General features: G+C 38.5%; 1 protein-coding gene across 4 annotated transcripts in view; it reads left to right on the top strand.

Moving 5' to 3' along the window:
- Nucleotides 1–26,090, top strand: part of FNDC3B (fibronectin type III domain containing 3B) — a 414,553-nt gene that overhangs the window by 240,058 nt on the left and 148,405 nt on the right. For all 4 annotated transcript variants that reach the window (XM_069560055.1, XM_069560042.1, XM_069560049.1 and 1 more), the window contains 2 exons: nt 6,753–6,829; nt 25,268–25,511. In XM_069560055.1, the coding sequence (XP_069416156.1) occupies nt 6,753–6,829; nt 25,268–25,511 (321 nt within the window). The remainder of the gene's footprint in view (nt 1–6,752; nt 6,830–25,267; nt 25,512–26,090) is intronic.

The raw sequence follows: 26,090 nt of genomic DNA, 5'->3' as shown, positions 1-26,090 counted from the left end.
CTGCTGTGAGCATGTGTTTGTGTATTTGTTTGAGTCCCAGTTTTCCATCCTTCTGGGTATATTTTACCTAGAAATCATATTGATGGGCCATATAGTACTTTTCTGTTTAGCTTTTTGAGGAAGAGCCAACCTGATTTCCACAGCAGCTGCACCATTTTACATGACTACCAGCAGTTTGTACAAGGGTTCCACTTTTTCCACACCCACACCAACACTTATTTTCCATTTTTCTGAGAATAGCTGTTACAGGAGTTTGAAGTGGTGCCTCATTGTGGTTTTGTTTCCCTAATGACTAATGAGGTGGTGAGCATCTTCTCATATTTGCTGGCTCTGTACCCATTTTAAAAACTGGGTTGTCTTTTTGTTGAGTTGTGAGAATTATTTATATATTTGGGATACTAGTTCCTTATTAGATACAGAGTTTGTAAGTATGTTTTGCCTGTGTTATAGGTTGTCTTTTCGCTTTGTTACTACTGTCCTTTGCATGAGGTTTGTAGTTATTACAAAGTCTGCTTGTTTTTTCTTGTGTTGCTTGTGGTTTTGGTGTCACATCTAAGAATCTGTTGCCAAATGTAACATTATGAAAATAGAGCCATGTTTTCTTCTAAGGGTTTATGGTTTTAGCTTTTATATTTAGGTCTAACTTTTGTATATATCAAGTAGGAGTCCAAGTTGATTCTTTTAGTCTGTTTGAGGCCTCTTGCAGTTTCATATGAATTTAAGGATTTGCTTTTCCATGTCTGCCAAAAAGACTTGGAATTTTGATAGAGATTACATTGACTTGGCTTCCCTGGTAGCTCAGCTGGTAAAGAATCTGCCTGCAATGTTTGAGACCCTGGTTAGATTCCTGGGTTGGGAAGATCCCCTGGAGAAGGGATAGGCTACCCACTCTAGTATTCTTGGGCTTCCCTTGTGGTTCACAGCTGGTAGAGAATCCGCCTGCAGTGCTGGAGACCTGGGTGCGATCCCTGGACTGGGAAGATCCTCTGGAGAAGGGATTGACTGTAGATCACTTTGACTTAGTAGATCACTTTGACCAGTGTTGCCATCTTAATAATACTGTCTTCCATTCCATGTCTTTGTTTAGGTGTTCTTGGGTTCCACTTCTTTAGGTCTTCTTTACTTTCTTTCAGCAGTGTTTTGTAATTTAGGTGCAGAAGGCTTTCACCTCCTTGTTTAAATTTATTCTTAGGTATTTTATTCTTTTGGATATTGCTGTAAATAGAATTATGTTCTTAATTTCCTTTTCAGATTGTTTATTTCCGGTGCATAGAAACATAATTGACTTGTCTGTTGCTCTTGTACCTTGTAAATTTATTGAACTCTTTTTAAAAATCTAATAGTGTTTTGTTTATGGAATCTTTGGGACTTTCTATATATAGGATAATGTCATCTGCGAACATGGTTTTACTTCTTCCTTTCCAGTTTGGATGCTTTTTCTTTTTCTCCCAGTTGCTAGCTAGGACTTCTGGTTACAATGTTGATAGTGATGTTGAAGGTGGGCATCCTTCTCTTGTTCCTGATGTTAGGGTGAAAGCTTTAGTGTTTTAACCATTGAGTGTGATGTTTGCTGTGTATGCTCATTGTCTTTTAACCAACTTGAGAACTTGTTAGAAACTCTAACTCTTAGCATCCACCCCATATCTTCTGATTTTGAAACTACAGGAAGTGGAATTTAGTCATCTGGATTTTCAGAAACCCTTTGGATGATTTTGATGTGTACTAAAGTTTAAGAACCACTGCACTAGAGTTTAAGCTTAGGTTAGGACCTGTGTTTTATCTTTGTATTCCTTTCAGTCCTCTTATGGGATTAATTAGTGTTGAATAACTTAAACAACAACAACAATCTCCCCAAAGTGCCTACATAATCTGTTAACTTGTCTGCATGTCTCAAATCAGCATAAGTAACTGGAGATTCATTATTAGACAATCACAAGATTCACCAGAAGACCTCACATTTTGTATTTAGTCTTAGACCCATGCATAGCAAACAGCACAGTGTACTTTTATTTAGGCTGTTTGTCTTGGTAATTGCTTTCACCATAATTATCTGGTTACCTACTAGCTGTGGTCTTATCCTTATGACTACTTCAGCCAGCAGGAAATTCTCTTTTGGCTATTTGGAAAGATCTGGAGGCTTTTGTTTTTGTTTTTAATAGGGCGTCTTGAATTTCATCACCGGTTTTGCCCCTGTTTTATTTTTCTCGTTAGTTTCCCTTCATCTTGCTGTGCTGTGCCCTCAGTCCTCTTGTATCCTTTCCCCCTCTTTCATTCTTCTTGAACGAGATAATATTTAAGTTAATAAGCTAAGAATGTAATCTAGTGCTACTAATGGCTATTGTTGAAACTAGCCATTTGGGCACACAGGTACCAGTTTATATACAAATCCAGTAATAACATTCTATTTATTCACCAGTTGTTTACCTACTGGTGAATATTCAGCTCATAAAAATACAATACATTTTCAAAATGGCAAAATTGTGATATAATTATTTATAGCTGGTCTATTTCTGAGACTGGTTTAATGATAATTGATACCCTGGATTCCCATTTTCCACCACTTCTAGGTGTCTGAACCTCATTTGCACATCCTCCTCCAGTCAAGAGTCAGTCTAGTTACCTCTTCTCTCAGGACAGGTGAATATTCTGAGTATATTAATAGTATCAGAGCCAGGAGTATCTCCATGTGGGAGTTGTGTGGGATCACCAGTAGCAGGGAAGAAACATGACGTGAAGTAGAATGGGCTTACAGCCTTGGTGGGGTCATAGCTCCATGAGCTGTGTGTGGCCCTAAAAATACAACATTGCTGGACTTCCCTTCAGTCTCTTTGATATGAGAATAAATTTGTAGGATCATTGTATGAATTAATACTGGTTGAATAATTAAGCTACTCTCCAACCTTTCCTGTTCACAGTTTGTTATAAGTAAATGAAAAATCAATTCACTAACAAATGTTAACAGACTTTTAAGATGTTAGACCATGTACGTGAATATTGCAGTTAAAATTTTTAATGACTATAAATGGATCATAGTTCTTATTTGCGTGTCACATCTTGTTCAGTGAAAAAAGCTGAGGGTAGGGGTGGGGAGGGCAGGTCTTGACTCTTGAAGTCACAGCCTAAAAGCTGAAATAGATCAAATTTCCCAAGAGAGTTTTTCATGGAATTACTTGACTTTTAGCTAACATTCTAATTCCAGTTCTAGAAATTGTACACGTGATATCTTTTATCTGTCTGTGGAAGAGTTCATGTGGTCTCTAGGTGAGCTTCTTAATTAGTTTCTCAAAAAAAAATCAGTGTTTTGGAGGTGTATGTTTAGATTCAAATTATTTCATCTATGTGTATGTATATTTGTGTAGACCTACCTTTATGTACCAAGAATGTTTAAATAAAGAGGGTTCGAGCTATCTTAAGTGATTAAAATTTTTTTCTCAAGTTTAATAGATCAATGATTTCCCAATACAGTCAAAGAGGAAGTTTGTTTGGGAGACTGTGTGGCTTTTCTCCCTGCCTCACATATCCTGTGTTGGTGGTTTGAATAAGAAGAGAACCATTTTCCATTGTATTCTCATAGCTATATCCTTTAAATCTTGTGTCATGAGATCACCAATTAAAAAATCGAAAGGTATCTAGTAATTCTAAAGGTTTAGGAAGAGAAGTTTGTGTTTTAATTAGGGAAAAATTATAATAGTATAGGAGGTTCTCAAACACAAACAGTTGAGCAGAAGCACTTAAACTCACTGATTGGGAGATAAGTATTTAGGAAGACAGTGACTTTTCTCATACCACCACTGTGCAAAGGGTTTTTATTTTGAAACTCCTGAATGCCTGAGGGTGCAATGGTTTATTTCAGAAAGGAGTGAAATCTTAAGGTTCCAAGGCAGAGCTGAGTTTTAGAAACCATTACTGTATATTTCGCAATGCTTTTTAAAAGGGTTTTGATGACAGTGACAAGAGGAAGGGGGAACAAGCATGGTAAAGTCATTTGGCTACTTTTGAAATCAAGGCCAGGAAGAAAACATTTTCTGGCTGTAAATCACTGACTGGTCCTACATTCTTTAAAGCATTTTATACAAATGACTTTAACAGTTTTAGGGGTCTTGACTGGGGTTAAGAGACTGTTTGTCTGGTATACAGTTTGGTGATTAAAAAGTAGTACTTTATTGAGGTGGTAGCATTTCTGTTCACACTCCATACTGTCAACTATTTGATATTTATCTGATGAGGAAGTTTTTGCCGTTAAGTCAGTGTCGTACAGAGTATATGCGTGTTGATTTTATGTGTTGCAGGGACACGCATCTAAAAAAAAATAGTGCTTAAAATGTAATTGTAATGAAAGAACAGGAGAAAACAAAAAGCTATAAATAAAAGAAGAAATTGTAAAGACTGCTAACATTTTGATGAGTGATTATTGTGCCATGCACTGCCCTAAGTGCTTTTGCATGAATTCAGTCAGTTCAGTTCAGTCGCTTAGTCATGTCCAACTCTTTGCGACCCCACGAACCGCAGCATGCCAGGCCTCCCTGTCCATCACCGACTCCTGGAGTCCACCCAAACCCATGTCCATTGAGTTGGTGATGCCATCCACCCATCTCATCTTCTGTCGTCCCCTTCTCCTCCTGCCCTTAATCTTTCCCAGCATCAGGGTCTTTTCAAATGAGTCAGCTCTTCGCATCAGGTGGCCAAAGTATTGGAGTTTCAGCTTCAACATCAGTCCTTCCGATGAACACCCAGGACTGATCTCCTTTAGGGTTTAACCTTTAAATCCAGTCCTGTGGGGTAGGAATTGTGGTGGCTCAGATGGTAAAGAATCTGCCTATAATTCAGGAGACCTGGGTTCAATTCCTGGGTCAGGAAGTTCCCCTGCAGAAGGAAATGGCAACACACTCCACTATTCTTGCCTGGAGAATTCCATGGACAGAGAAGGCCGGTGGACTGCAGTCCATGGGGTCACAAAGAGTTGGACACGACTGAGCGACTAACACTTGATAAGTGAGGCTCAGAGAGGCTAAGTGAATTGTTCAAGGTTACAAACCCAGTGTGAATAGTGAGCTGGTAAATGAAACTAGACAGCGGGTGTGTTTGTAATGCCTGTTTATAGATCTGAGTTCATTGACCCTTGGATTTCAAGGATAGTACTCAGGCTAAGGGTAAAATAGTCATTTATGATTTTCTAAGTAAATCAATTAAAATAAAAATATATAGTAAATACCTTAATGGCTATGGCAAAAATGCTAAAGCTGATAAGGATGAATTTGGAAAGTGTCTTCAGTGACAGGTGAATGCATTAGTTTGATTCATACTTAAAAACACCTTGGGGTCATGGAATTATCCTTTCTTATACCATTGCCATCCTTTGCTTTAACTGATTACCAGTGTGTGTCAGTGTAAGAGACTGCTGTGCTAGTTTGTACATATTTAGATTATCAGATAGATGGTTCAGAGCTTTGGCACGTTGTACATGAAGTTTCAGTGACTCTATTCATATGGAATGTTACATGAATATTGGAATCTTTTCTGCCCTTCTTCTTTGTATTTTTCCTATATGTGCAGACCTTTTGATGGGCACCCTGACATGCCTGTTCCTCCACACTTTTCCTGAGAAGTAGTTCTAACAGTGGATTGAACTGTGAGGTGAAAGGTGTATTGTACTTAAATGTAAATACAGCACTGGGTGGCAGGGTCTGTCTTCTTTTGCCAAGAAAAGTATTGTATTTTTCTTTGTTTTTGTTACAGCAGGGCAATTTTCATTGCCAGCGGCACAACACACATTAGGAGAAAGCAAATAAACAATACAGGGCACTTGGAGCCAGGAAGTCACATCTCAGACTTGAAATATGGCTTTGGATTGACGTTTGGGATATGGGTTGCTAAATAGGGGAGCCACCTATCAAACTGAAAGCCTGTAACCTGAGGTCGTACTCTTCCAGGGAAACTGTTTAGCCACAGAATCTTTGGAAGGGTGTCAGAAATTGATTTTGATGTTATGACAGTTAGTTTCCTTGTAATTAAATATTTAACTCAAACTATGTCTTAGGTAATTGGTGATCGCTTTGCCTTTGATTGTATGCCTTAGACATGCCATTAACATTTGTAGAATTTAATATTTTGAAAACTAATCTTTTGTTAATTGAATGCTTTACTTTGAAATAATCCAATTAAATTTTATATGAGTATTGCTAGTAGTAGTAGTGCCTAGTTTTAAACATGGTCTATTTTTACTCCCTTCCTTATCAGAGATGTCAAATTCAGTGGGCTTGGAGTATTTTAAAGGTTTCTTCTATGTCAAATTAATAGCGTGTTACAGTAGCTTATTGAAAACAATAATCAAAATAAAAATTTTAAATCCAAAGCTTTTTTAAAGCAGAAGAGGTAAACTCATTTAAAAATTTACTTGCTTAAGCATGTATTAATAGTGCATTCTTTTAAAGGCAAAAAAGGAAATTTTTTGCCCCACTTTGTTAGAATACTCTTATCTGCACAGCTTTAGTTTATGGAATTTGAGGCTTTGGGAATCATTAAATCTTTATAAAGATATTCATAGCGGTTTCCCTCCTTCCCAGCCCCTTGACTTATGCAACTGGAGAATTCCTTTTCATCCATTTCAGATCTAAGGCACGAGATACCAACTATTGAAGAGAAAATAGTCAAAATAATTCTCTTCAGTTTTGATAATATTTAAACATACCAGAGATTGTTTTGAATAATGTATATTTCTTCAGCTGTTAATATCTTACTCCTCCCTCTTTTAGGACCTGCTGAAGTTCCCATGATGTCACCCAACGGATCCATTCCTCCCATCCATGTGCCTCCAGGTTATATTTCACAGGTAAACCATTTAATAGACTTCTCTACTCACTGTTGGCCCTGGCACTTCAAAAATATATATGGCTTCAAAAACTCATCCCAGGATTAATTTAGTTAGGATACTGCTGGAGTTGTGGGATGTTTTTGTTTTTGTTTGTTTGGGCTTTTAATTCTTTTGTGTGTGGACTTGGGCACCACAAGGCCTTTCTTGATTCTTGTTGCTTGCCAGAAAGTCAGTTGGAGGCAAACACAGTAGGGTTAGGAGGCCTCCTTCCATCGAGGTGGGTTTCACCCTCTACCATCTGATAGTGGTTTCTTCATAAAGTCTACTGCCTTAGAGACTTCCCTGGTGGCTTAGACGGTAAAGCGTCTGTCTACAATGCAGGAGACCTGGGTTCGATCCCTGGGTTGGGAAGATCCCTTGGAGAAGGAAATGGCAATCTACTCCAGTACTATTGCTTGGAAAATCCCATGGACAGAGGAGCCTGGTAGGCTACAGTCCATGGGGTCGCAGAGTCAGACACAACTGAGCGACTTCACTTTCACCATGATTTGCTAGGTGTGGGGGAAGTGTAGATTGAATTAGCAAAAACATTAAAGGAGACATAGTTAACTTCAACAGGGTCCATGCTTTGTTCTGGTGTCCTAATTTCTCTGTAATGTGGCACAACTTGGTCTTGGTGAATTACAAATATAATGTGAGAACTTGGCTGTTTGTACTTAAATTTCTCTGAAGTTGGATTATTTAAGTTAAAAAAAAGAACAGTAGTTTAAAAAGAAGTGGTAATTTCAGAGGTATGTTGGAAGGATTTTTTTAAAAAGATAAAGTTATACCTCTATACCTGGATAAGGTTTAAGGTCTTCAGGCTGCCTGGAACGCGGACGTCTGGGTATAGTTGAGTTTTTGTCCTCTCTCCTAGGACAATACGAGCTCCTCTCTGCACTACTTCCTCCCCTGAATACGTAACTAACCAAGTCTCTCCACTTTTTATCTTTGTTTTCTTTTTTTTTTCTGATTATGAAGGCATCTTATATTCATTGGCAAAATCTCTGAAAAGACAAAGAAGTGTATAAAAAAAAAATTTGTAAGTTTACCACCCACAGGAGACAATAATCTTTATATTAACATTTTATGGATTATAGTCTTCCAGATTTTTTTTCTTTCTCTCTCTGTCTGCTTTTAAAGTAGATCAAAATTCTGTAATTCTCAGTTTTAATGATTTTGCTAGGGTGAAAAAATTGGCAGCTACATAGGAAAATTGCTGAAGTTCAGGCAGGAATCAAAGAAGATTTATCCTTCTCTGATGTAAAAATTCACCCTTTTCTTCACTTTCTAAGACATAGTTTAGCTACTATAATTTCATTTTTCCATCCCTACTTTTTTTATACAAGTCAATTTGACATCTGTTTGTTTTTTTCTTTGAGTAGGCAGAATATTGGCCTGTCTTTGCTCTGTTGCAAATAAATGGCTTGTTTTACACAAGTCTTTGTAAATAAGGACCACTGAAAGGAGAAAAGGGTGCAGAGCAGGCCTTGCACCAGGACCCAGGATGACGGGTCACATTCACGTCACCAGTCAATTAACAGAAAAGAACAAGGGATGTAGAATTCTATTATGTCTCCCACTCATTTATTTTGAGGAAGTGTTTCATTCCTGTGAAACAGAGTACAGTTCTCACCATTGTGATGGTTGAAATAACACCTCCTTTTATGCTAAAGACCCATTTAAGGAATACCAGTAAAAAATTCTAGTGGAGGGAAGCTGTAATGTGCTTTCTCTTGCTAGTGGTGTTGCTGTGATTTTACTAACTGCCAAACACTTATTAGATTTCATAGGGAAAATAGAGAATTTTAGACCATGGTGTATTTCTGATTCTGAAAAACTTTGATAGAAAATGTAAGTAAAAAGAGGAAAAGCAGAGCTATAAACTTACTTTCATAAAACTGATGATGGAAGTGTGGTGAGACACTTTCTCAATTTAGAGTTATGGCGGTGTGTGCTCAGACATATTGGAAGAATAGTAAAAATGGAGTAATTTGGATTCTGAATTGAAAAAGAGCAAGAATACTTCAATATAAAATAAAAATTTTAAGTAAAGTTGATGGAAATATTAAAGAAAAAGAAAAGAAAAAACACAAGAAACAGCCTGTAAGGCATGTGTTCAGTTTCATTTAGATTGGGCTATCTGAACAGAAGATGGGCCCAGAGTTAAGTGATCTCAGTGGTAAGCATTATAATGTTAATAATATCAGACAGTGAAGTGTCTAAGTAAAAGAAATTATTACAGTGAAGAAAATTGAGAGCCTGAAGCACAAAGAAGGTATACAGTCTCTTCTTTAAGGCTGACCCTATACAGACTTCAAAGAAATGAAGAGGGTTGGCGCCAAGTATAAAACATCTTCGACTTGTCAAGAAGCAGAATGTCTTTTTGTTATTCAGTTGTGAGGAGAAAGCATCACTTAAAAAAAAGAAAAAAATCCCACTCCTAGCTAGACATACATAAGAATGCCCAATACTAGTCTGTCACTATCCAATACAATTTTACCTCTTAACCCCACAGTCCTTTTTCTCAATCACATGTGGCTTCCTTGTTCAGATGTAGAGTTGGATGTACGTTGCATAGAAGTAAAATTAAAGCTCTTTGGTTTATGAATTCTTCATATTCAACACTGCCCTCCTTTTGAGAATCGCCTTTACCTGTTGTCCCGTATTGCTACCACCTTAAACTTCTGTCCCCTGGCCTTTTCTCAACTACATACTTTTGTCCCCACGATTTCTCTCTTCAAGAACTCAAGAGCCCTTCTTTGTCTGACAGTTCAGTCACTCTTCTATTCAAATGCCCCTCCTCGTTGTGACCCTTTTAGAACCTCCAACACAGAGATGGTGGTTTTGTTTTATTTTTTCAGCATCTTTGGTACTTTCTCCGCATCTCTGTCATGAAACACAATACATTTTATAACCATCCCCAAGAATCTTGGTGCCTCATTGGGATTATATCTGAGAATCTAGAGTTCTGCCTGGTATGTAGTAGGTACTTGATAAGTGCTTTGAAATGTAAGTGATTGGCCAAGCTGAAATAAAGTAAATACAGGATAGAGTAGAGTAATAAAACACCTGATAGCTGGGAAATTGACAAGCTCATAGTGATGTTTACCTACAAGTAATGAAAAGCTCTGAGTGTGGACTTAAGAGACAGGAATGCAAAGATAATTTGGTAGAGGAAGAAGTAGTGTCCTTAACAACAGCATGGGCACAACTGGTTATCCAAATGCAAAAAAATGAATTTGGACCTCTACCTCACATCATATACAAAAATTAACTCAAAATGGATTATGGATGTAAGTGTAAGAGCTAAAACTACATAGCTCTAGGAGTAAAATTTTATAACCTTGGGTAGGCAATGGATTCTTAGATATGACACCAAAAGCACAAGAGATAAATTTGACTTCATCTAGATTAAGACTTTTTATGCTTTCAGGGTCACCGTCAATAAAATGAAGAGAGAGCTCATAAATTGAGAGAAAATAAATGCAAATCATATATTTTAGAAGAGACATGTACCTACAGTATACCAGGAAATCTTACAGCTCAGGAATAAAAAGATAAAAACCCCAGTTTAAATGTAGACAAAGGATCAGAACAGACGTTTCTCCAAAAGCACTGTACAGGTGGCCAAGTAGTACATTGAAAGATGGTGAACACCAGTAACCATCAGGGAAATGCATCAAAACCACAGTGCAATATACTTCACAGACACTGCGATGTCTTTAGTCTGAGAGGCAAGTAATAACAAGTGTTGGTAAGAATGTGGAACACTTGGAACCCTCACACACTGCCTGTAATAATGTAAAATAGTACAGCTGCTTTGGAGGATATCCTGGCATTTCCTCAAATGGTTAAATATAGAGTTACTATTGTTATTGTTGTTCATTTGCTAAGTTGTGTCTGACTCTTTGCAACCCCATGGACTGCAGCATGCCAGGTTTCTCTGTCCCTCACCATCTCCCAGAGTTTGCTCAAACTCATGTCCATTGAGTCGGTGATGCCATCCAACCATCTCATCAGAGTTACCATATGACTCTGTTGTTCTACTCCTAGGTAGATATCCAAGAGGAGAGAAAGCATATATTTATACACAAAAAAAGCTTGTGTATGAATGTTCATTGGAGAAGTCAATGGCACCCCACTCCAGTACTCTTGCCTGGAAAATCCCATGGATGGAGGAGCCTGGTAGGCTGCAGTCCATAGGATCACTACGAGTCAGATACAACTGAGCAACTTCACCTTCACTTTTCACTTGCATGTGTTGGAGGAGGAAATGGCAACCCACTCCAGTATTCTTGCCTGGAGAATCCCAGGGCTGGGGGAGCTTGGTGGGCTGCCGTCTATGGGGTCGCACAGAGTCGGACACGACTGAAGTGGCTTAGCAGCAGCAGCAGCATGAATGTTCATAGCAGCATTTTTCATAATAACCCCAAAGTGAAAACAACCCAGATGTCCATCACCTTATGCATGGATCAACACAATGTGATAATCCGTACAATGGACTGTTTAGTTCAGCCATAAGAAGGGATGAAGTACTGATGCATGCTTAAACATGGATGAACCTTGAAATATTATGCTTAGTGAAAAAAGCCAGACAGAAAAGCCATATACAGCATCATTCCACTTATATATAATATACAGAATAGGCAAATCCATAGACACTGATAATAAACTCTTTGTTGCCAGGAGCTGGGGAAGAGAGTATTAGGGAGTTCCTGCTAATGGGTATGGCATTCTTTTTGGGATCATGATGATGATCTGGAAATAAATAATGGTAGTGGTCACTCAACCCTGAATATACTAAAAACCAGCTGAATCAGACATGGATTGGTGGTATGTAAATTATATCTCAAAGCTGTTAGAAAAGGGAGGGGGAGATAGTGACTACTCCTAATTACTAATCAGCAAACAATGGCACAGCTGGGAAAAACGGCCCAGCCTGTGTTTGCTGCCTGGGTTGATGGTAATAATATTGTGTGTGCTCTGCTCAATGCTGTATTTGCATTTCTTGTTTTCGTCGTCCTAACTTTATATATGAGGAAGCTAAGACCCTGAGTTGAATCAGGATTGCAACACAGGCATTTCTGAATTTACTGACTGTTTTGCCACTATGATATCATCTCAAAGTTAGCGACAGAGCCTCCCTTGATGGATACACAGTTTACCCTTCAATAACAATGTGGAGAACTGTACAGATTCAGTTATACTTGGATTTTTTTCAATACTAGACACTCAGTACTACCCAGTCTGTGGTTGGTTGACTCTGTGAATGATGATATGGATAAGGGGAGCTGAGTTTAAATTATTTGTGGACTTTTGACTGTGAGGCGGGTCAGTGCCCCTAACACCCACCTTGTTTAAGGATTAACTGTGTTTGCTTCACGTTACGTTGCTTTCTGACAATGAGCGTGGATGTGTGGTATGTCTGCTCGATCTCCAATACTGTAACACCAGCCACTCACCTATGAGATGCTCCATTACTGTAAGGAAATTGAAGAGGGAGGCAAGTAAATGATGAAAGATGTGTTGAAGATGTTACAGTAGTCACTCTAAACTGCATCAATGGAGAAATTCTTGGTTGTAAAATTCATTCCATACTTTAGTACCTAAAAGTGCTTTAAAGATTGATTGGTAAACTTGATCAAATTGACAAAATACTGATGTCAGTAATGAGCAGATGGTCTTAAAGAAAGAGACATTTGGAGCTGAAGAGCCAGCTCTGCTCCAATGCACAGTCAACAGCACAGCCTGTATTTTCTTAGGTTGAGAAGGACTGAACCTGTGGTCCTTAGAGATAACGTAGACTAGGGCAGGAGAACAGTGGACTCTTGTCTGAGATATTAGGCTTATTTCTCTTGTTGTCACGTGTGAGTGAGTGTGTGTGTGTGTGTGTGTGTGTGTGTGTGTGTGTGTGTGCTTTACTTTCTGGTGGAAGCCTGGGGGAGCTTTGAGGAAATTATAATCTGACCCTTAAAACTTGAGGGAAAATAGAGGCTAAGAAAAAAGAAATTTTCCCACATCTATGAGGAAGTGAATTTATGTGAGAGAGAATTTAGTCTTATCACACTCATTATTATTTCCATTATGGGAAAGCATTTGTTAGTGTGATTAGGGTTGAAACTGTGGGAAAACTGAGTGAACTGGGAAGATCATGGACATTACTTGAAAGGACCTGTCTTTGTACTCTACCGCGGCTACTGCCCATCTGACTTCTACAAATTCTTTCACCACAAAGGCGAGGAGTACCTACCTGGTGTGGTAGAGGGAAGAATTAAGAGAAATGCTATGTGAAGTGTGCAGTCCACACTGGGCAGTTCACTAAGTGGTAGTTATTAGAATGAAGAAGCCTGTTAAAGCAATTTCAATGAAAGTTTGGCAGGATTTGCCTTCCCCAATACATATTGAGATCACGCCATATGAAGCAAATTTTTCCTTTCATTGTATACTTGCCCCGGTTTTTCTCAAAATTTTTAACCTCATCATTAACTTTTGAAGAATTTATATATATAAATTTCTTAAGCAGATGCCATGAGTTTAGTTTTCCATGCTTCCATAGTAATTTATGAAATATTTTCAAATGTTAATAGGGGAAAATTTCATGTAGACCCCCAAATTTAAAAAGCATATGAAGAGAAAAAGTGAAACATTCAAGTTAATGTTCCATCATTTGAGAAACCACGCTTCTTTTTCCAGATTAATTGGTAGAACCTTAAAACTTTAAAGAGTAGTCAAAATAAGTATTTCTGTTGTTACAGCAGAAGTACAGACTTTACCTCCTTCCATTGTTTCGAGGATTAGCTAATGGGTAGTTACCTGTTGAAATTATATATATTCTATTTCTCTTGACTGATGGGAGACAAGAAATCCATTTAAAAACACGTTTAAAGTTTGGTTTGGTTGGTCATTCTCCAATAAGGCTTGTTTCCAGAGTTGGCCTGAAATCAGCGTCCTTTGGAGAAACAGTGGGGTCTATTAGTTGGAAGCCATGGAATGCTTTCCCCCATATTGTTCAGCCAAATCTGAGCTATTAACATTTAGCCTCAACTGCTTCCATTTGGTAAGTACGACCTGGTGTTAGACTAATGCCTTCCTTCATCTTCAACACAGTAAAAATGATGATCAGAACGGAACATGAGGCATTGATTGCCCTGTATCTGGGCAATCAGACCCACTTGGCAACCAATAATAAGAAAATTGAAATCTTTTTTAAGGCTTTAAATCTTCAGAAGCATTGATTTTTCTATAGGAAGTTAGGAAAATGTCTCACAGTCAACAGTGTATGCATGGGTGCTGGGAGCTTCTGTGGAAAAGAGCAGAGGATTTATGTATCTCTTCTGTTTTAGTTTCTATCATCAGCAGATTTACAATAACTTTAGTTTTTATTTATGCCTTATTTTGTTTGAGGAGTGATTACAGACAAGGTTGGCAATGCTGAATTAAAAGAGGTGTACCCTCCCCTCCAAGCATTGTGCAAGTTTCCTCCTTCTGATGAGTCCTCTGTCTCCTTGTTCTGCATTTTCTCTAAGATTTCTTTCCTTTGTGTCTGAGATCCTGGCATTGTGACCCAAAGAATGCAGGATTATTAGGAGATAAAATGTGAGCCCAGGTAGGGTTCTGCATCCAGCTCCCTGTGTGATTTTAGGAATATTTTAAGTTATTTGTTTGGGTGTTTTACTTGTTTGTTTACTTGGCCTTTGTTGGTCTTCCTCCCTTTTAGCATTTAAATTCCTCAAGACCAGTGACCTCTGTGTCATGTTCATCACTGGATCTTCAGTTCCTTGAAAGGTGTCAAGCACATGCTCAGCATCTATCAAAATTTGTCTGACTTTTGGAGTCATTTTCATCTTTGGGAGGGAGGAGGTCAAAGGAAGGTGTTTGAGGATCTCTGAGATTGTTTTCTAATCTAAAATTAGGTGATTCTCCTCTACTGTTCATACTGCTCCTTAAGAGACCAAGAGAACATGTAAGTTTCCATAAGCAGTCACAACAACAGTGGGGCACGCTTTTGGGAAATTCAGCATTCTATTGAGTAGGATGCTATTCTTCACTTCTATAGAAAAATGATAGTGATTTGATAGTTGATTTTCAGGATAATATTGAGATGATATCACATCTGCAAATGACTTCTAAATCATTAAAAGGATTAAATTATGTACATTAAATTATATTTGATTTTATTACATGATTATTGTAGTCTGTCTTTCCAAATTAGTAACCCAAGTATGTAACAACTTTTCATAGACAACCACCTCTGCCCAACCTTTGGGCATAAAACTTAACCAAGGTTAAGAGGTTGTATTCCTGCACATTTTTTGAAACTCATCATGTTTATAAAATTCAATGTATAATACAGTTTTTGCTCTGTAATAAATATCTGATTATCAGCAGCACAGATTCTTAATCATTTCTTGTGCCATGGAACCCACTGCCAGATTGTTGAAGATTTTTTAAGTGTAAAATAAAAAATTCATAGATAGAGTCTAGAACAACCTATCTGTGTTTCTGTGGATATAAATGTGTCTGAGAAGCTGGATTGCAAAGATGTGATTGGTGATGATTTCTCTCCTGATCACTGGAGAGGCATGAGGAATAGGAGCAGTTATTCCTGAAGATTCCTGTATTGATAGTTCTATTAATATCTTTTTTTAAAAATTGAAATGTAGTTGATTTACAATGTTGTGTTGATTCCTGATGTGCAGCAAGGTGATTCAGTTATACACACACACACTCACATATATGTATGTTTTAAACAGTCTTTTCCATTATGGCTTGTCTCAGGATATTAAATATAATGCCCTGTGCTATACAGTAGAACCTTGTTTATTATTAATATCTTAAAGGCAACTCAATTCGGCACAAATTAAAGCATGAGGTTACTACTTACTGTTTGTCTGCTGACAAATATTCTGTTCCTCAAAACAGAGATACCATATAGTCTGATACAACTCTTTGTTCCATTTTATTCATTGAAACTCTATGGTTGTAACTCTTCTCACTTGTCCAGGGTTCTTAAAAATACTAGGAGTGTTAGATTCGATTTTTGATCTTCAAATGTGGTGGAACTTTTTGGTCTTTAGGTGGCAATATACAGTAAAACATGATAGAAAAGGCACAACACTTCCAGTCACAGTAGTTGGGCATGAATCTTGTCACCCACTTAGCTGGCCTTAGGTTAATTGCTCCTGAAGATTCTTCATCTAGAATTTAGGACTGTGATGTTGCCCACATCAGAGGATCTTCTGAGGGTTGTGTGAATTATGTGCCGAGCACTTTATACATTGTTGCTTAGTTCTCTTTAAATAGGGGCCCCTCTGCCCCTCAGGTTGGGGATAGCTGCCCCTCAAGCTGGGGTAGCTGAGGTTTGATAAGATGGAGCTGGCACCAGCTGAGGACCCAACCCCAGTTCTGTGGTTCATAAGATGGGTTTCAAACTTTGCTGGGCTTCCTTCTTAATGTGGAAGGACTGATCAATTACTGCCATTGTCCCCTCAACTACAGCATTACATGCTTTACTGAAGTAGTTGGATTAAAAGAGATACCGCTGTAGATGTACTTGTTTCCATCTTCCTCTTCAGTCCTCAATGATTTTAGTTATAAACCATTTATATATAACCTAGTTGTGCTCTTTTTTCCAGATTAAAGATGTATGTACATGTGAGGGTTTCTCTGTATATAAGTGTTGGTATACATAAGGCTAGTAGAGTGAGGCTTGCCATTTATGAGATTATCTCCTTATACTGTTCACCTCTGGACAAGCCTCTCTGTAAGAGTCATGCTCCACAACACTGAAGACTAGTGCCCCTTCAGTACATTCAACTTGGGATTCCCTTGTACAGCAACCTCGGATGTGTTATCTGGATCTAACCATTGATGCGTTGGTCTGTACCTTAGCCATTGCTTGAAGTTGGCATGTGCATTAAAAATTATTCACCAATGGAAAATTTAAGGTTTCCAGATATAAGTGAGTTTGTGGGTAAAATGTTTGGGGAATTGTTATTCATTCATGAATCACCTTGTTACTTAAAACCTTAAGTTTGGTTACCTATGAAATTGGTTGTTTACTTAACCATTGGCAAGAACTCTTTCAGAAAAGTGGAATTTTCAAGGAACTTTTTTATTCACTCTCAAATCAAATAAGATTATCTGCATCTACTCTGCAGAATAATCCTTTGATATTATATAAAGGGCCTTTACAAACTTAGAAATAATCATCGATAATTTATTTTTCCATTCTGCTACAACAACAACCATGCTGAGTGGCAAAAGGAGCTGGTCCTAAACCTAGAGGGTTTATCGTCTCAGAACATTCACGATAATGGAACATTGGAAAGAGCAGATAGTATTTCATCAGTGTTTGGCTGTAACAGATGTGAAGAGAAAGGAAATTGAGAAGTAATATTTGATGTTTTCAACCACAGTCATAATCATTAAATTTGAAATGCAGAAAAGTCAAGAGATTTGGGAAATACATTGAATCCTGCCATGTTTTGAAGTCAAATAACTTCATCTATAAGATAGAATCACTGTTTGGCTCCTGCAAATCTTTGGTTGCCCTTTGAATATTCCTTTATCCTAATTTTCGCTTTCTTCTAAGGCGCTTGGTGATGTTGGTAGGAGTTTCATCCATAGCATCAGAGAAGGGCTTGGGCTAGGGAGAGTACAGTCCTTACATTTCAAGTCTCTAACCTCCATGAAGAACAAACTTGCTTTTCCTCTTATTTGTTATATTTACTATATTAGAAAATGCAGAGTGAGGAGTCAGTGCAAAAAAGGAAGGGTGAAAAATAACGCTTTTTATTACTGGTTGGTGATGAATAAAATAAAACCACTCAGCTGCCTTTGGATTTGAAGTAGAGCTTACACGAGAAATGTGTTAATTTTCTGTGTGTGTCTTATAGTAAAATCATACTTATTGAAAACAAGAGTGTCAGGGATAACAGATCTGGAATTAATTGAGTTTAGATTATCTAAAATTGGAGTATGATGTCAGGTATTTACCTGAGTTATGGGGAGAGATTGATTTTGATAAAGAATGTGTTATTATTAACAACTCTTATTGTTGTTTAGTTGCTAAGCTGTGTCTGACTCTTTTGCGACCCCATGGACTGTAGCACACCAGGCTTTCCTGTCCATGAGATGTCCCAGGGAAGAACACTGGAGTGGGTAGCCATTTCCTTCTCTAAGGGATCTTCCTAACCCAGGGATCAAACCTACATCTCTTGCATTGTAGGCTGATTCTTTACTGCTGAGCCACCAGGGAAGCCCAATAATAACTGTTGCTAGACATTAAATGTAAGAGATAAAGTTTTTTTTTTTTTGGCTTGCTTTTTCATTCATTTGTTCATTAGCCAACTTATATTGAGAACCTCCTGTATGCCTGGGTAGTTTGAGGGACTTGGAGTTGGTGGGAGAGACAGATCTGTAATCAGTGCTGCAGGACAGAGATGCTGATGGTGGGGTGAGCACCAGTCTGGCCAGGAGAAGCCTTGATGATTTGTCTGCCTGTTCCTCTGTCTGTGCACCTGTTTCATGTTGCCCAACCTTTCCTTCTCCTTGTTCAGGGCTCAGTTACCAGAATGGCCTGGGAACCCACTTCAAGTATGTTGGCTACCATTAGGAAGTGAGCATGAACCCAACTTTTGTAAACTCATTTGATCCACTTTTCTGTGTGCAGCGTCTCACTCAGGCAAGCCAGACTTGCATGCTAACTGCATGCGTGTGAGCTCACATGTATCCACATGCAGTCTGTTCTGCCCACATCTTGGATCATCACTGCTCCTTGGGGCAGACTTAAAAAATTTTTCTTTTGCCTCCTACCATTGAAGCTCTTCTTTTGATTCTTGTTGCTTGCAGCGCAGAAGTAGAAGGAGAGAGTTTTAGGAATTGAGGAGTTAATTGAAATTCCTGTGAAGCATATTTCAGTTCAGTAAGGGGAGGAACTACCTTCTCTATTAACTACGAGAAAAGATTGTCAAAACATAGATGTTTTGAAGAGATCCATTTTAGTTCTTGGACTCAAAACGGTATCCCACACCCCCAGCTCTCTGGCTTTATGTGAGTTAGCTTAACTTTACTGAGCTTCATTCCTTTTCTCTCTCAAATGAGGATAACTGTATTTGCCTCCCAGGATTGTTGGGAGGATTTAGTGAGGTAGTAATAGTGATAGTAGTAATGGCTAGGGAAGTTTTCTCCTACTGTGTATCAGTTACCATCCTAGGACTTGAACATTGAGTAGCGTTATGTCAGGTAGAAGGTATTAAAGCAGAGCAGCAGGTATTCAGTAAATATTGTTTGTATCTTGAATCCTTTCACATGTCTTCATAACCTATTTCTAATAGTTCATTATTTACATACTTATTTTGCAGCATACCTAACTTTGCTCTATATAATGAAAACTTGGAGTATAGACCAGGATGAAAATCTGGTTCTCTAGTTGAACTAAGCGTTTATTTTAATCCTGCTGTGCCTTAGTTTTCTCATGTACAGTAGGGATGCTAATATCGAGTTCTCCAGTAGTTAAGAAAGTTAGCTGGGATAAATGGCAACAAGCACCTGGCAGACCACAGGCGCAGGCTGTGACCTGCTTTCTCCTCTCCCTCCCTGCTCCTCACATTAGCACTCCCTCTTGCTATTGCCCCCAGCCCATCTCATTTTGTTTCAGTGATTTTCTTGGTTGTGCTTCTAAAAGACACTGGTGCAAGGAAGGCAAACACTCTCCCTCTTTAACCTTTACTGCCTTATTTTCTGGCCTCTCATCCACGTGTCTAGGCCACAGGATAACAAAGAATACTAGGCACATACAGGTTTCTCAATAAATACTTACTGAACAGAGTGAAAGGACATGATAAAGACTCAAATTACCTGCTGTTTGCCATCAAGCTTTCTTCCTTTGCTAGAGGAAAGTGGCTGGGTGGTTCTGTCCAGGAGGATAGTGAAAGTGAAAATCGCTCAGTCTTGTCTTGACTCTTTGCGAGCCCATGGACAGTCCATGGAATTCTCCAGGCCAAGATACTGGAGTGGGTCGCCGCTCCCTTCTCCAGGAGATCTTCCCAACCTAGGGGTCGAACCCAGGTCTCCCGCACTGTGGGCAGATTCTTTACCAGCTGAGACACCAGGGAAGCCCAAGAATACTGGAGTGGGTAGCCTATCTCTTCTCCGTGAAATCTTCCCAACCGAGGAATTGAGCCAGGGTCTCCTGCGTTGCAGGCAGATTCTTTACCAGCTGAGCTACCAGGGAAGCCCATCCAGGAGGAATTAAATGCATTACTATTAAAAGAGAATTGTGGTGGTTTCTGTTTTGGGAGGGGGTGATATCGGAGGGATGTTTGTTTTTTCTATTGTTGTTTTTACGCAGACAAGGCTGGTAGAACTTACGGGAGGAGGCTCTGTTAGGTGGTATAGTAATTTGCTTAGGCCACCATAACAATGTCCCATAGACTGAGTGGCTTAAACAGAAATTACTTCCTTGCAGCCCCTGTTTTCTTTTAAGGCCTCTCTTCTTGGCTTGTAGGTGGCCTTCTTCCTTTGCTGTCCTCACGTGGTCTTGCCTCTGCCTGTCCGTGTCCCAATTTCCTTTCCTTATAAGGATATCAGTCATACTGGATTAGGACCCACCCATCTGACCATATTTTACTACAATTACTTTGTTAAAGGCCTTATCACCAGATATAGTTACATGCTGAGGCACTGTGTGGTTGGGACTTAACTATATGAATTGGTGGAGGGCAGGGCAGAGTATACGTAATTCATCCCATAAGAGGTGGCAACCTGAGGACCTAGCACAGTGATTTTTTCCAAGGGTCTGTGCCTCTCTGGAGAAGGTGAGTGTTCTGTTGACTCATAGCTCTAGAAAAAAATTCTAGATGAAGAACACTTGGTCCTGATATCTAGAAAAAAAAAACAAAAAAAAAAACAAACCACTTTGTCCTGATTTCTGAATAGAACTCACTAGGACTCAGCCTGATTTTCCTTTTTCTTTTTAGGCTTACTAGACAAGTCAATATTTAGCACCTATTTTTTCCTCACCTTTGAATATCCAGTGCTTAGCTTATAGTCTGTACCAGGAAATGGTGAACTGAATACTAGCGATTTGCCTGTATGCAAAGGCAGCATGCCTTAGGACATTGTCACAGTTTCATTCACCCCAAAAGGAAATGTCTCTTTTCCATGGTCTTTTATGGAGATTGAAGGCACATTTTTATGGTCTCAGGATTCTTAGACTGAACTCTTTCTAATGTCTACATTCTTCTGCTATAGTAATATATTTCTTTATAAACCATAATATTTATGGCCACCATTCCCTGAGTTGTTTATTATATTGTGCATTATTTTTGCTCCTCAGACTTTCTTATTCTTTGGAGGAACATAGGCCTAATTTCCTTAGACATAGATCTCAAAACTGATTTGATAACTAAATATCCTACAGTTTGTGTTATGGAAGAACAATAAATAAAATATTTAGGACAATTTTTTTTAAAGTTATTTCAGAAAATTCCATTTCTTAAAATTTTTAGTCATAAGACCTTGATTGGTTAAGGGAGTATCCCATTATAAAAGTATCCCATTACACATGTACATGTAAATAGACTTTTTTCACAAACACCACAGAATAATTTAAGATAATTAAAAACGGGGCTATGAAACAGTTTTCATATATGCCAGCAATTTGTGGTTTCAAAAAGCTACTTCTCTAATTGGAAATCCGTTTGTTGGTGAAGAAAAGTAATTTATACTTCAGATTTATTAATTTTTGTAGTTAGTGGAAATATTTATTCTTATATAGTAGTAAAAAGATAATGTTTCATCTGTTTTCTTTTTACTTTTTCTTTTCCCCGCGTTGACTAGAATTCTTACTTTTGTTAGTGCTGTTTGCTCAATTTGTTTGTTTGTTTGTTTAGTGCTTTAACAAGTCAAAAACTATATGATAAAATGAAAATTATTTCTCTTCCTTCTTCTGTTTATCAGCCTGGGGTTGTTCTTCACATTTAGTAAGAGCCCTGTTCTTTTACTACCTCAGTCAAATCTGTATGGGCTGCTTGATCATTCTAAGTTTTACATTGACTGAAATAAGGAAGGTTGTAAGTTTATAGAAAACAAATACTTTGCTTCTGTGGACCTTCCATTGTCTAGCACAGGACTGAATCAAGGTTTGATGAAAGAGGGACATCTGGAATATGTCCTACTCTTTTCTAATAGCTAGTGGCAAGGTAGAAGGAAAAAAGACTCTATAGAATAAATACATGTTGATATCAGATGGTAAGAAAAACCCATATTTATACTAAACATTGTACAGAATGTGCTACCATATTCATGTTCTGCATTTTAGACAAAATAGAAGATGCTTGAAATGAATAAATGAAACCTAATCAAACTCACAAGCTTTTTGCACAGCAGAGGAAACCATAAACAGAACACAAGGACAACCTATGAAAGGGGAGAAAATATTTGAAAATGATGTGATCTAAGCTTAATTTCCAAAGAAAGGAAACCAATTTAAAAAAGGGGGAAGAAGACCTAAATAGACTCTTCTCCAAAGACATATAGATGGCCAAAAGGCACATGAAAAGATGCTCAGCATCACTAATTATTAGAGAAATGCAAGTCAGAACTACAAAAAAAGTATCACCTCACACAGGTCAGAATGACCATCATTAAAAAGTCTACAAATAACAAATGCTAGCAAGGGTGTGGAGAAAAGAGAACTCTCCTACGTTGTTGGTGGGAATGTAAATTGGTGCAGTCACTATGGAAAATAGAATGGATGATTCCTTAAAAAACTAAAAATGGAGTTGCCGTATGATCCAGCAATCCTGTTCCTGGGCATATATTTGGAGAAAACTCTTAATTCAAGAAAATAACATGCACCCCAACGTAGACAGTAGCACTATTTACAGTAGCCAAGACATGGAAACAACCTAAATGTCCATTCACTGATGAATGGATAAAGAAAATGTAATGTGTATGTGTGTGTGTGTCTACATATACATACACACAATGAAATACTATTCAACCGTAAACAATGAAATAGTGCCATTTGCACCGATATAGACGGACCTAGAGGTGATCATACTAAGTGAAGTAAGCCAGAAAGAGAGGACAAATATATGATATCACTTATATGTGCAATCTAAAACAGGATACAATTGAACTTATCTATAAAACCGAAGCAGACTCAAACATAAAAAACAAACTTGTGGTTACAAAAAGGGGAAAGTGACAGGATGAAGGGAGATGAATGAGGATTTGGGGATCAGCAGATAACAAACTACTATCTATAAAATAAACAAGATCCTACCGTGTGGCACTAGGAACTATATTCAGTATTCTGTAATAAACTGTAGGGAGAAAGGATGTATATAGACTGTGCTTCCTTGGTGGTTCACATGGTCATGCATCTGCCTGCAGTCTGGGAGACTCGAGTTTGATCCCTGGGTCAGGAAGATCCCCTGGAAAAGGGGGTGGCTACCCACTCCAGTATTCTTGCCTATAGAAATCCCTGAAGAAAGGAGTCTGGTGGGCTTTAGTCCATGAAATCTCAGAGTTGGACATGCCTGAGCGACCAACACACATATATATTCATAGATTCATATACTGTATAATTGAATCACTTTGTTGTATACCAGAATCTAATACAACATTGCAAATCAACTAAAAAAAAAAGGTGCTTTGATATTTATTAGTGTATACATTAGAGAATTTCTAATGTCATGGTTTAAGCACCATTTCGCATATACCTCTAACTTAGCAACCTAAATAAGGCTAGTGTGATTAGCTTGCCAAGGCCTGGAAGAGGTTATATTTAATAACGAATATGTAAAAAGCTATATCCTGAGCTTTAGTAGGGAGTATGACTCAGAATCTTAATTTGATGGAGTTAATGTTGCTTTATTAATGAGCTATTAACATAGTAAATTTTGAAGTTATTATGTTAATCAGTTCATTAATAAAAAAGATTTTTATTTTCTTAACATAAAGATTAATGGATAGTAATTAAAATTAAACCTATTTTTTACATTAAAGTACAGACTAATAATGTTGATAAACTTGTCATTTTGTCTCAAACAGTACTTTAAAAAGCAAAGCTTAGTATAATTTTTTTTTTATTAGAATGTTTTTAGACATGATTAAGTCATTTTGTTTTGGCCCCTAATCAGCCTCCTAAGGTGTAATGAGAAATCTATTTCAATATCCAAGTTTAATTTTCAGTTTTGTTGTTTTTTTAAGCAGAACTTTCTGTCAGTGGATGTGCCTGATTGTCTTAAGCTTGTTTAGCCTACCTGGTCTCTTTGGAAGCCCAGTCCCAGGTTCCATGTTCACTCCTGAGCCATCATTGTCCCCTTCTTTGCAGGGCCCTCACACAAGGCTCACAGGCGTTCACCTGTCCCAACCCTGCCGGTTCTGTGAGGTCCCTGGAGCCACCTCTCATTCTGCCATTTCATGCTCTTGTTCTCTGTACCCCACAGCTTTGCCTTTGGATTACGGTTTCTATTGCATTATTTCATGTCTTGCGTCTCAACAAAACTGTTTGCTCCTAGAGCAGATAGCATGCAGTTGGCCACAGAGCCAATAAATACCAGCATTGTACTGCCTTGTGTTACTTTCCTCAGTTGAATTTTTAAAAAATCATTTGAAGAAAGTATGGATAGAATGTTGATTGGCCCATAGCAGGCCCCTGGTCATAATGTCTCCTTCACAACTCCTAGGACATCATCTGGACATCTTGGGAACAAAAGGTGTCCTTCTTGATTTGGGACTGCTCAAGTGTTTGATAGGTGGGGATCCCCTCATTTCATCCACAAACTTGGTTCCAGATTAAATGACCTTTCAGTACTATTATAGTTTCTGAAGCTATAGTTTGTAAAGCCAACCTCTCTTAGTTTCTTAAAGCTCCAGTATCATGGAACTATACCTGCTAAAGCAGGTGTGGGGTCGGGTGTTGCTGGGCAAATAATGAAAGCTCAGACTTCTAAAGCATATTTATGTGACCCAGAATGTCTCTTCTTTCTGGAAAACTGCCAGTTGAATAATGTTATTTCTAAAATTCATTTTACTAGTTGAATTTTTTGTTGTTGTTTAGTCACTAAATCTTATCTGACTCTTCATGACTCCATGAACTATAGCCCACCAAGCTCCTCTGTCTATGGAATTTTCCAGGCGAGAATAGTGGAGTAGGTTGCCATTTCCTTCTCCAGGGATCTTCCTGACCCAGGGATTAAACCTAGGTCTCCTGCATTGCAGGTGGATGCTTTACCACTGAGCCACCAGGGAAGCCCAGCTAGTTGAATTAGATAACCAGAACTCCCCCCTATGGAGAAGAGAAGGTTAAAGTTAAGGACGAAAGTAATTACATACTATCTACACTCACAGAATATTTGCTAATAATACATACTATATTCTTTTTGTTGTTTTCCCTAGGTGATTGAAGACAATACTGGAGTCCGCCGGGTGGTGGTCACACCCCAGTCTCCTGAGTGTTACCCCCCAAGCTACCCCTCGGCCATGTCTCCAACCCATCATCTACCCCCCTACCTGACTCACCACCCGCATTTCATCCATAACTCACACACAGCATACTACCCACCTGTTACTGGCCCTGGAGACATGCCGCCTCAGTTCTTTCCTCAGCATCACCTTCCTCCCACAATATACAGCGAGCAAGGTGAGTAGATTGCTGGCATCTGGAGCTGTTGGAACTGGCTACAAAACTGAGTCGCTTTAGAGAGCCAGAGAGCCTTTGTTTCTTCTGTAACAAGCATGGTAGAGGAGGATCTGTCTGCTGTGTAAAGCTCATCGGAAATTCCTAGCCTTCTTTGTCCTCGGTTGTATCTTGAGACTCTTTCTTTATATTGTTTTCAAATTCTGTCCCCATCCCACCCCACAGAGCGCAGGTAATGGGCAAGCCACTTCTCATTTCAGAAAAGAGGCAGTAATCTATCATATGTTTCCATGTCCTGTTAACGTATTTTTATATGAGAGTGGCCTGAGACAGAGCTGGAGCACAGTAGTTCTTAGGCACCCATATGGTCAAGCAGTAGAAGGGAAATTACGCAGGATTTTGTGCCGCATTTCCAATGATAGAAGACGGTGAGGTCTCAGTAACCTTGAGTTTCTTGGATGCTCTTTGGAAATCTTGGCAGAACTCAAAATCCTCTCACTGTTGACGTGGTCTTCCTGAATGCTGTTTTTAGTTTGAGAATAGCTATTAATGCAGTTTCACTGTTAGGCAGATACTTACCTT

This window comes from Ovis canadensis, chromosome 1, assembly GCF_042477335.2.
Source record: "Ovis canadensis isolate MfBH-ARS-UI-01 breed Bighorn chromosome 1, ARS-UI_OviCan_v2, whole genome shotgun sequence".
In the NCBI taxonomy this organism is placed as follows: Eukaryota; Metazoa; Chordata; class Mammalia; order Artiodactyla; family Bovidae; genus Ovis; species Ovis canadensis.
This window is presented reverse-complemented; position numbering and strand designations above follow the sequence as displayed.